We start from the raw sequence: 12,434 nt of genomic DNA on the forward strand, positions 1-12,434 counted from the left end.
CATGATTTTCGAACCCTCAAATATAATTAACGAAAATTGAATACATAAATATACGGATGTAAAAAATAAATGATATTTTCGAGTTTGAAAATGTGTATATCCTCTTCTCTTATTTTTTTTTTCCATTATATGAAAATACGAATCTTCTTGTAGACCTGGGAAAAGCCTTGACTATGTTATATATAAATCAAACAGAGGACTAGTATGCGCGAATCATCCGCCAAAGAGATGGTACAAATGAAATTGAGAAGGAAACGTCATCGCTGACGTAGGGTGGACTTCTCTCTTCTTCCGATTATTATCTCAATTTCCACGAAATTATTCAGCTTCGCATATAAATTGTATGATTCTTGATCAATTGAATTCAATTCAATTCGGAGAAGAGTCAAAATCTTTCCATCCCAAAAATGGCGGAGGGTATCAGTTCATCCGCAGCTGCCACCGCCGCTGCTGCGGCGAAGAGGCGTTCCTTGTGGCCTTCCGTGCTACGTTGGATACCGACTTCCACCGATCACATCATCGCCGCCGAAAAACGGCTGCTCTCTATTGTCAAGTAAAATTTTTCAACGACAATTCGTTTTGGTATTTTCATGGTGTGAACGTGATTTTTTGCTTTGGGTAATGTAATGATTTCGATTTCGTAGGACTCCTTACGAGCAAGAATTAGTTAACATCGGGTCAGGGCCGCCGGGGTCGAGAGTCCGGTGGTTCCGGTCGGCGAGCGATGAGCCAAGGTTTATCAATACGGTGACATTTGATAGCAAAGAGGGTTCTCCAACGCTCGTGATGGTGCATGGTTATGCTGCTTCTCAAGGCTTCTTTTTCCGTAATTTCGATGCGCTTGCCAAGCATTTCAAAGTCATTGCCATCGATCAATTGGGGTAGGTCCTGTTTATTCTTATATATATATATATATATATATATATATATATCTTGGACTGTGTGGGTTCATGATTATTGGCTTCGCACGATTCATTTCGGCCTTCTCCAAATTTGATTGAGAACCATACGACTGACAGATTCAAGCTACAAAGAAGTTGCTGTGCATAATTAATTCGCAACTGGGGATAACCTAAACAATGACTAATCTTAAAGGAATACGGTCAATCGTTTATTGAACTTTTGCATTCCACTCATCTTTGTTTTCTCCTTTTGTTTACAGCTGGGGTGGATCAAGTAGGCCGGACTTCACGTGTAAAAGCACTGAAGGTTCGTTGTTGTAGTGTCCAGCTAGTCTGAGTATGGTGCTAAATTTATAATTTGTTCCCTGTTTTACATGGTCTGTACGATGTTATTCAGAAACCGAAGCATGGTTCATCGATTCATTTGAAGAATGGCGCAAAGCGAAAAATCTAAGCAACTTCATTTTACTTGGGCACTCCTTTGGGGGTTATGTTGCCGCCAAATATGCGCTCAAGGTATTCAACCTTTTTTCTTGTATGATAAACACAGGATAGATATAAGAAATTGTTGGTGGAGGTGGTTTTTTCTTATCATTGTTGATGGTTATACAATGCTTTTGCAGCATCCTGAGCATGTCCAACACTTGATCTTAGTAGGACCTGCTGGATTTACCTCGGAAACAGAACATCGATCCGAGTGGCTTACGCAATTTAGGGCCACATGGAAAGGTGCAATCTTAAATCATCTATGGGAGTCGAATTTTACCCCTCAGAAGATTGTAAGGTATCTACTCTTTCTAACCTTGGCCTAGCTATCTGCTACGGTACTTCAAAATGGAACAACCTATTGTTTTATTTATTTATTTATTATTATTTTTAAACCTGATACTGTTTGCTATACTTGCTCTGAGATCTTCATTTTTCTTGGATTACTCGCAACTTCAATGTTTACACCTAGTCCCTCCACCATGTTACAGAGTTTGTAGCATGCACATGCCATAATATTTTGGTGTGATGAACTTCATGAAGTTGGGGTTTTCTTTTTTTTTTTTAAAATTAGCCTGCTAACTTTATAAGTTTTAATCGAAATTATACCCAAAGTCTTTTGAGTTTGCGACTGATGCTTTAACGATTGGATGTCTCGCATGCTTTTCCAGCCTAATGATTTACTTTATAAGTTTAAATTGAAATTATACCCAAGTTCATTATGGACTCGATTTTATATGATATTGCAGGGGTTTAGGTCCTTGGGGTCCAGATCTGGTACGGAGATATACTAGTGCTCGGTTTGGTGCATATGCAAGTGGAGATGTGTTGACTGATGATGAGTCGAGATTACTTACAGGTAGCTTAGTGATTACCATTTTCTTTCCATAACTTTGTTGAATTGTCCTAATCCAGATTTTTTTTGTCCATTTATAGATTATGTATATCATACACTGGCAGCTAAAGCTAGTGGCGAACTGTGCTTGAAATATATATTCTCCTTTGGAGCTTTCGCCAGGATGCCTCTTTTACACTGGTTAGTTGCTTCCTAGCATTCATTTGTTTTGTGTGAGTGGAAAAATAGTAGGATCTTAGACTTTGGGAAATTTATTCAAATTTTTACAAAACTTATATATGTTTCTTCATTTGAGGAACACGAACAAGTTATAACATTCATTTGTCACTTATAGTTCATTCGCTTACTTATAGTTCATTCGCATATTGATCCGCATAATGAACTTCAAAAACCACAACTTACAATTAAATCCTAAGAAATTTTCGGTATATTTTGCACCGTTTCATTCACCATCTCGAAGAGTAGACACGATGAGTCGACATTTAGGTGTATAAAGAAGCTGTTGCCTCTTTTTGGTGCAGTGCTTCTGAATGGAAAGTGCCAACAACATTCATATACGGTGTCGAAGATTGGATGGATTACAAAGGAGCACAAGCTGCTCGCAAGAGAATGAAGGATGTTCCGTGTGAGATCATAAGGGTTCCTCAAGTATTTTTCGCCATTTCCCTTGCTTCAGATATAAAATGCGTTTCCTACAATGACTTCCTCTTCGGTTTTGTGCTATCTGAATGTTTTCGTGTAACTGAATTATCCTCATCTATCAACACAGGCTGGTCATTTTGTCTTCATAGACAACCCGTCTGCATTCCATTCCGCTGTAAACTATGCTTGTCGCAAGTTTTTCTCACCAGAAAAGGGCGGTCACAGTCTCTCAGAAGGCCTGCAATCTGTTTGAAGGGCAGTGTTTGTGGCTTATTCCTATTCTTTTACTTAAATTAATAGAAGTGGCTAACATGTATCTTGTAAGAATTTGTCTCTCTTTTTGTTACGACAGCATTTTACATAATTTTGTAATGTATTCTTGCATTTTGTATCACTAGCATAGGGACTTTATTTATATGTAATTAGTACTAAAAATTAGTAAATATGAGTTTTGAATAAATAATTAAAATACAACTAAATTAAGGTTAAGTTTGAATACGAAAGGATTTGAAATCCATGGATTTAAATGCATCTTCATTGTTTAAATAAATTTTTGTTTAAAAAAAATCAATTCATATTTATATTTATTTACAATATACTTGAGCTAATCACAATGGATTTCATATGCTTAAAATGTTGGAATCATTTGAAATGAATTGTGTGATTTCATATGCTTAAAATGTTGGAATCATTTGAAATGAATTGTGTGAAAATAAGTAGAAGATTGATTTGAGTTTCCATTAATGAAGTTATTTAACAATGATAATAAATTGAAATTCATAGGTTTTAAATGAATTAATCCAAATGCAACCTAAAATGTTTATAAACCATATATTTAGGAAACAAAATAGTAATAATTTATAAATGATAAAAAAAACATCTTATGTATCTTTTGTGGTGAATTTTTTTTCTAGAATATCGAAACACGGAGTTCTTCATAATAAGTCCTACATGAGAAAATTATTGGTTTTATCATCAAATAATAATGTTGGGGATCGATAGCGATTGTAGAGAGGGGGGGGGGGGGGGGGGGGGGGGGGGATACACACGCTTAAAATTCGGAGCTCAATCTCCTACGTCACCCCTTCTTCCTCATGGGAAGGATACACTAGAAGACTTTAACTATTACAACGTCTGCAATACACCGGATCCTTGAAGTAAACTAAGTTTCCTTCGAACACCGGTTTGGATTTGAGTGTAGAGGGAGAGGGAGGGGGAAGGGGGGGGGGGGGGGGTTGATTACACACGCTTAAAATTCTTTGCAAATATTGAAGAGATTAAGTAAATGTTAGTCTACTCAATCTGTTTTTCTCAGCTTCCTATATGAAAAAGAACTACTGTAAATAGTGCGGAAATGGCTCTCTAACAATTAGGTGATAATGTTGAAAGTATGATGCAATGCAATAAAGATATCAGAGTTTTTTTATGGATGTTCGGAGCTCAATCTTCTACGTCACCCCTTCTTTCTCATGGGAAAGATACACTAGAAGACTTTGACTATTACAACGTCTGCAATACACCCGATCTAAGTTAGGACTTATTACTGCCTAAAGTGGAACTCCTAGATTTACAAAGATAAGATTCTAAGCTCTTATCAAGCTTCTTCGGTTGATGATGATTGTAGCTAAGCTTTTTAAAGCTTAGATGCTCAAATCCTTGAAGTAAACTAAGTTTTTTTCGAACACCGGTTTGGATTTGAGTAACCCTTGAAGGATCTCTTGAAGATCAGATAGGCTTCTGCTTTAGCGAAGGGTTGTATGAGCAGTCGAATATTCAGAGAGTTCGTGTGCTTAAGATACTTAGATAATTGTGTTGGTTCTGCTCTTCGTATTTTCTTCTAAATAAGCTCTTGATATTTATATCTTCGAATAGCAACGTCTCTATTGCTTTGTTAAAAGAACCTTTCAAGATGGTAGCCTGAAACATCTAATCATGTAGGTAGATGACAGACTAGCTTCCTCTTTAGATGGAGCGAAACTTGCTAGTATTCTGAATGTCTGTTCTGCAGTTGCTATAATGTCCATTTAATGTGTCTTCACATTAAATGTTATTTATGGCTATCAAAGCTTTATCGGCTAGCTTCTTAAATGCTTGTCCTTTCGCATTTAAGTCGTCTTGTCAAGTTATGAGATCGGTCTTGTACTTCGGTTGACATATACTCTGATACAAGAGATCGGTTGATGTTTGAAGATCAGCTGATATGTGAAAGCTAGTGGTCGCTGATATCTGCCAGTAGGTTGACATCTGTCGGTAGACGTTGTTTATGTTTTACAAGGTAAATGCGGCTATACTATAATAATGATATATTGTTTTGTTATCACCAAAAGTCAGGATTCAAAAATTTTCTCTTTTTGGTGATGACAAAACCTAAGCCCCGAAAATCATAGCAAGCGACAAGAGGAAATGAATTCATTGCGAAGATGAATTGCATTGATACATAAATGTTACAATCAATCTTAAAAACGCAATAAAATCTTATTACACCTACGTTGATGAGATAAGGAAATTATACCTGTTGTACCGATTATTGCATTTGCTGTGGAACTTCTCGTTTATGTCATTCTGTGTCAACTGATTTTCTGGATCCTTCCTCCTTTTTGACATCGCTACGATTGAGGTGAGAGATTATTTCTCCAAGTTAAGAACCTATAGTGGGCTTGAAATGAGTCAATGCAGGAGGAAATGTGAGCGGTTAGATCAGCTTGAAGAACCAAAATCTTGGCAGTGGTATGCTCATTTGTATGACGAACAGTATGTGAGACTTTGTCTGCAACTGTTTCCATAGCGTGGAGATTTTGTTGTTTGTAGTTCCTTAATTCAGTGACAAATCAGCTGATCTCATAAGATAGTCCATTGAGGCGAGACATAATAGCAGATCTTGAACTTGCAATGCCAACATCTTATCCTTGAATATGGTTGCTAAGGCTCTGTATTGTTGAGCGAAGATTCTCAATGATACTCTCCAGATCATAATCCGGAGATTCCAAAGCAACAAGAGAGACTGGAGTTGGTTTGGCTGTGAGGCTGATGTCTTCAGCGTCTGAGGCATTGATGGCAATTTCTTGAGTATCGGCAAGAGTCTTAACAGGTGATGAAATGATTTTCTCAGTAGTTGGTGTTGTCAGGGTGATGTTGAATATCCTGTCGGCCTGATAAGAAGGATCGGTAGAAGGAGCTTCTTCAATAGTTGTTTTGGGTGAAGAGTCAGTAGACTGGGTCTCATGAGGAGAGGATGTTGGCTGAGCTACCTCAAAATCGTATAGGGACTTCAAAACTTCTGAAACAGAGGTGAGAGGAATCTCAGGTAGAGAGTCATCAGTAGCAGCTGTGATTGTGTTGAATGGTCTAGATTCTGAAAAAGCAGGATGACATGACGTTGTCGGTTCCTTGGAGGTGGACGCTAATGTCGTATAGGACAACGAAGATTCATATTGTGTTGCAAGAAATTCATGTTCTTCGGGTGTGAAGATGAAATCGGGGTGTTCTGATTCATCGTGAGAGTCCAGGATTGGTAGCATTGCCTTAACTTCTTGAAGATACATTTGAATGTAGTCATTGGTCGGTTGAGGAATGTAATGCTTCAACCGATATTCTCTCAGAAATGTACCAGTGACATCTACTGATTGCTTGAGACGTAATATAACTTAACAATCGTCTTTGGCAGTCTTGCTCATAAGTTGAAAGTTCTTTTCTCTTTGGGAGAAAATATAGCGAGCGAGGCTATCGCGAAGTTGGACATCAACCAGTTCGAATCGGTTGAGAGAGGTGTCAAGATGAGAAGTTGTTGTGAGAACAAACATCTTATCCTCCAATTTCTCAAGGTATTCCAATTTGTTTTCATTCAGAATTTGAGAGTATGAGATTTTTGTCCGATAGTCGAACCATTCATCAAATTCTCTGAGTCTGAAGCGAACTGCTTTGAGAATACCAGAGATGATGAGCAATACTTCCATTTTTGCTGCAGACGAAGCTTGAGGTGGAGGTACAAAAATGCCTTTGCCTTTGCCTTTGCCTTTGCCTTTGCCTGGAAGATCAGTCATGGTGTTGTTACCAGATTTATAAAGTAATGACTCGACAATATTTATGCCTTTGAAGAGATGAACTTGAGAGCTGATGAGAGTAGCAGTGCAGGTAAGCACTGCGTCGGTCGATGGAGTAGTTTATGTGTTTTTGGCAACCGAGTTTGGAGCAAATGTAACTGTAGTGCTCTCAGTTAGTGTAGGTGTCATCTTGAGAGGCGATAAAGCTGGAGCGACAGTTGTAGGCAAATTACTTTGAGAAGTACATCCAGCAACTGCCGATGAGATAGCTGGAACCATTGATGCTGCAACTGAAACGACCCTAACTACTTCTTATAATTAATGATTAAATAAAATAAGGGTTTTCAAAAAATTTCGGCATGACCTATCTGATTATATAATGACCCACCTGTCACAGACAACAGATTTAAAATGCAACAACAATACGAAATAAACCAGACTGAGAACTGAACGATAACCGGAGAAAAATATTCGACCTTCCAAAAGTCCAAAAATCATATACTTTGATACTTATATGCCCAAAGACGATCATTAAATCTTTACGTTTACATTAATCCAAGTAACAAAATAAAAGACTATAAAATTTTAAAATAAACTTTTGCGGAAGACTGACATGGTCAGAGTGATGTGTCGTGCCCGCATCGCAGTCCGCTTGATAGTCCTGCCCCTCAATCTCCATGATAACATAAACCTGCACCAAGTAGATGTAGTGAGCCTAGAGACCCAAAAAGAATATGAGGTGAAATAACGAGGGTTTAAATGTACATGCTTAATACTTAAAATACTTGTACTTAATATACCTTGAAACTTACTCCGAGGTGTTGAATGGTAAATGAGAATGAGATGTAATTCATGAAATGAACTCACACATTCAAACTTGAGAAATTTCTTAAAATTTATTTAATCTCATGCATGACTGAAACTGAATATAAACTAATCCGAGTCAAAATAAGATTGAACTGTAACTGAAACTGAAAATGTAACTGTAACTGAAAATGTAACTGTGAACTTAGATCCTTGAATTGTGACTCTGTGATTTCGATCTCGATCATGGTTGTAGTGCAATATGCCGCAAGGAAGTCCGGATATCTTTCAACCCGTCTTGCCCTATGAGTGGTATGGGAAGCCAAGATTTCTCCCAGCCCGTCCATACGCATGAATTTTTGGTAAGGGAAGTCAAGACGTCTCCCAGCCCGTCCAAACACATGAATTTTACTGTAGTCACAACCAACTCACTTCGTTCATAAAAATATTTTCTTTCATTCTTTTCTTGACTCGACTCAAAGATATAACATGCATTTATGGAAATGTCTCTCTTTGAAAATATTTACTCAATTATTCGATTTATGAAATAAATAATTCAAGATGGTTGACAAGGATGGTGATTTAGGTGGAAAACCATAGCTAAGATTCTAGATATTACTTTTGGCACTTAGGACGTATCCCGAGCAATCCTCTTGTAATGCTTAAAACATGCTCATTTCTTAATCAAAACGACTTCCGCTTGAGAACACAGTTCCCATGTCCTCTATACTCACCTAGGATGTCATCCTCGAGGTACAAATCTTATCCAATAATTTCTGACAATAATGTTTCCGAGCAGCAACACTTAACTTCTAAAATTAGAACCTTAGCAATCAATAACCTAGAACTAGACCAAAACTTAACCGAATTGGTTCCCACTTGAAACGACCATTTCCTAACATCCTAGGCTATTTCTAGACTTGAGTCCTTAATCAAAAATATTAATGAAACCCTGTCATATACCACCATTCCCGGACAGCCTTGTTTCTTGACAGAATTCAGCGCCTGTTATTCTTACTTGGACCCTATTTTAGACCTTCAACCCATGCTCCTCTAAGTTTCAAGCCTATAAACTAACAACATGACCACTCCATAGACCTTTTCAAAACCACTAGTACAGATTTCCCCAAGCCTATCATGACTCGACAAGAACAGCCCCTGCCCCAGCCCCTTAAAAACCAATCAACCCAGCCCGAGCACTGTCCCCTGTTCCTGAAACCCGATCCCCTTCATGATAGTCATGTTTGTGTTGCTTATTTTAATATCGTTTTGTTGTTGTTTTGCATGCATTTACATGTTGTAATTTAGAATTTTGTTCTTTTTTTTATTTATCATGTATGCATAACATACTCCCAGATTTATTGTGTAGTACGTCGCATTTTACTGGAAAAAAGAGAAATTAAAGAACAAAAGAAGAAGATGCGCAACAAGAGAGGAAAAGATGGAAAAGCTATTGCGCAAGAGAAGAATTACGGAGCAGCAATGATCCAAAAATAATTTTTAATTATAGAGAGTTAAAATCCGATCTCCATCGTTCAGAATAAAATTTAGGATGTTTTGAAACTGCTGTCCAAATTTCAGCTCAATCCAACGGCTAGATCTCCGGATATGAATATTTCAAAATCGCTGCTCGCTAGGAGAAAAGTTGCTCGCTCGATCTTCAACATCTTGCCGATCGAGCGAGAGGTGCTATTCGGAAAAAAATATGTAATTTAGAAATTTTTATTTTTAAGGACTCTTGCCTTAATTAAAAGATATATCTCGAATTTCAGAGTTTGGGGGCATCATTCTGAATCATCTTTGGACGGCTAGAAGCTTGAAGAAACATCTTGGCGGCTAGGTTTTTCTTTTTTTTCTTAGATTTAAATTTCTTTCATGAATTTTTCTAGAAAATTCATGAATCGTTGTGGCTAAGTTTTAGTACTTTGTTGAGGAAGACGAACCCTTGAGTTATTTTATTTGTGAGATTCAAGTTTCAATTGTTTAATTCCAAATTGCGTATCAAGAGTTGTTTTGAATTGATTGTCTTGCTTGTATGTGAGATTATAGGCCTGTGATTTCATTATACAACTTATAGCTAAATTAGAATTCAAATCCGTAATTGTTTGAATCATCTAATTTGTGAAGCAACTATGATTAATATTTTCTGCTGTTGAATTTATTAAATCGTAGGAACAACAATTGACTAGATTAAATACAACCGCTGGTGTTTGTGTTGTCTAGCTTCATTAGTTTTACTCATTTGAATGCTACCGTGGATTTAAATCTAGATTGCTATTATCGGGTTAATTTATGGGGTAAGGGTTAATTTAGAATGTTGTTTTCTAATTAAATAAAATTAAGGTGAAACGGGAATTAAATTTCCAATGATGAATATTCAATGTGAATTAATTATTTTTTTTAGGGAATCGATGATCGAATGAATAATTTCAAGGGTGTAGTCGACCGATACCAAGTCTCGTTAGTTTATTGATCTTTCTTATTTTAATTCTTGCATAGTAGTTAGTAAAATTAAAAAAATCCCCTTTTATTATTTAAGTATTTTAAGAACACTATATAAATTTCACTTTTCTCGTGGGAACGATCCCTACTCTCACTGCTACATAATTTGTTTATCTGATTGGAGTCGGGTAATTTGGGCGCGACACGACTAAGCGCTACCAAATTTTGGCGCCGTTGCCGGGGACGGTGTTTAATTTATTTGTGTTCTTGTTTTTACTTATATTTTTTTATTCTTTCCCCAGTGCTTCTCGGGTTTGTTCATGCTTTCAGGTGACTCTTCAGAAGAAGAATTTCCATACGACCCAGAGATAGAAAGAACTTTGCATAGACAAAGGACAGAAGCTCATAAAAGACTACAAGAGGACGAGCGCATGGTTGAAGATCTGACAATAGCAATGACTGACAACGCCAATCTGAGCTTGAGACAACTGGGCACTCCTGATTTGAACCAGCAGCCCTTATGCATTACTTTTCCTACTTTAGAAGCTAATGCTACTTTTGAATTAAAATCTGGGCTAATACATTTGTTACCTTCATTCCATGGTCTTGCAGGTGAGGATCCTCATAAGCATTTGATGGAATTCCATGTGGTTTGCACGAGTATGAAACCCCATGTAGTCACAGAAGAGCAGATCCAATTGAGAGCCTTTCCTTTCTCTTTGAAGAGTGCTGCTAAGGATTGGCTGTACTATTTACTCTCTGGATCCATCACCACCTGGACAGAGATGAAGAGGATCTTCTTAGAGAAATATTTCCCAACTTCTAGAGCCACGAACATCCGGAAAGAAATCTATGGAATCAAGCAATACTCCGAAGAATCACTGCATGAATACTGGGAGCGGTTCAAAAAGCTTGTTGCTAGCTGTCCGCAACATCAGATAAGTGAAAACCTGTTAATTCAATATTGCTATGAAGGTTTGTTGCCTCATGATAGGAGTATGCTAGATGCGGCTAGTGGAGGAGTTTTTGTGGACAAAACTCCAGTACAAGCAAGGAATTTGATCGAGAACATGGCTGCTAATTCTCAGCAATTTGGCGCAAACAAAAGTGATTCTGCACCCAGACAAGTCAATGAGGTAAATGTTTCTTTCCTTGAACAACGGCTGATTGATCTGACGTCTCTTGTGCATCAAATGGTTGTAGGGAATGGACAAAATATGAAGGTTTGTGGAATTTGCACTGCAAAGGGACATGCAACTGACATGTGTTCCACGCTTCAAGAAGGATCTAGTGAGCAAGTTAATGCAGCAGGAGGATTTCCAGGGCCACCACAGAGAAGTTATGATCATTACTCGAACACGTACAATCCGGGTTGGAAGGATCATCCAAACCTCAGATATGGAAATCCTGCAATGAATCAGCCTGCACCTTCAATGAATCAACCAAATAATCAAGAATTCAGGACACAGTATCCTCCACAACCACAGCGTCCTCAAATTCCAACGCAAGGTGAGTTTTTAGAAAATATAGTTAAGGATCTTGCTACTAATACTGTCACTTTTCAACAGGAAACGAGAGCAAGTATCCAACACTTGAACACTCAGATGGGGCAGTTGGCTACCGCAATCAACAGGTTGAAGGCACTGAATTCTAACTGTCTGCCATCGCAGACAGTGGTGAATCCAAAGGTGAATGTGAGTGCAATCACATTGAGGCAACTACAAGAAAAATTCTAATCAACAACACTCAATCGACAACGGTTTTATGTCAAAACCGTTGTCTTTCACCCAATAACAACGGTTTTAATCAAAACCGTTGTCTTTGGGCATTTTCTCAATAAAAAAGACAACAGTTTTTTAAAAATCGTTGTCTTTTGGGGGCATAAGACAACAGTGTTTTAAAACCGTTGTCTATGACTGTTTATTTTGGGCCTACGACAACAGTTTTTATTGACTGTTGTCTATGAGCGGGTTTTTATGACCTACGACAACGGTTTTAATTAACTGTTGTCTATTAATGTGTTTTTGGGGGTCTACGACAACGGTTTTAAAAACTGTTGTCTTTTCTCTTTTTTTAATACATAAACGTACACGATTTTTTCTCTTCTTTTTTTAATTTATAATAATTAATAAATACATATACATATACGCTTAAGAGGATAGAACACGGAAAGGAAAGCTAAACCCAATCCGAAAATCCCTAGCCCCAACCCTCTTTTAATTTCTTTCCTTATTTTTTTAAAGGAACTTACGCAACTTTCTC

General features: G+C 37.5%; 1 protein-coding gene across 1 annotated transcript; it reads left to right on the top strand.

The window, feature by feature from the left end:
- Positions 1-208: 208 nt before the first annotated feature.
- Positions 209-3,280, top strand: LOC140881915 (probable 1-acylglycerol-3-phosphate O-acyltransferase). Its single transcript, XM_073287594.1, has 9 exons — positions 209-553; positions 645-881; positions 1,163-1,209; positions 1,300-1,418; positions 1,526-1,686; positions 2,138-2,247; positions 2,325-2,424; positions 2,766-2,892; positions 3,014-3,280. Exons 1-9 carry the CDS (start codon positions 408-410, stop codon positions 3,137-3,139), a joined length of 1,173 nt encoding a protein of 390 aa, XP_073143695.1. The 5' UTR covers positions 209-407; the 3' UTR covers positions 3,140-3,280.
- Positions 3,281-12,434: the final 9,154 nt, after the last annotated feature.

The sequence above is a fragment of the Henckelia pumila genome, chromosome 2 (assembly GCF_033568475.1).
Source record: "Henckelia pumila isolate YLH828 chromosome 2, ASM3356847v2, whole genome shotgun sequence".
Lineage (NCBI taxonomy): Eukaryota > Viridiplantae > Streptophyta > Magnoliopsida > Lamiales > Gesneriaceae > Henckelia > Henckelia pumila.

Excerpts from the sequence above, each read along its gene's own strand:
- LOC140881915 (XM_073287594.1), top strand. The coding sequence starts at position 408 with ATGGCGGAGGGTATCAGTTCATCCGCAGCTGCCACCGCCGCTGCTGCG. Across the intron at positions 554-644 it reads CGGCTGCTCTCTATTGTCAA|GACTCCTTACGAGCAAGAAT; the intron begins GTAAAATTTTTC and ends TCGATTTCGTAG. Across the intron at positions 882-1,162 it reads ATTGCCATCGATCAATTGGG|CTGGGGTGGATCAAGTAGGC; the intron begins GTAGGTCCTGTT and ends TTTTGTTTACAG.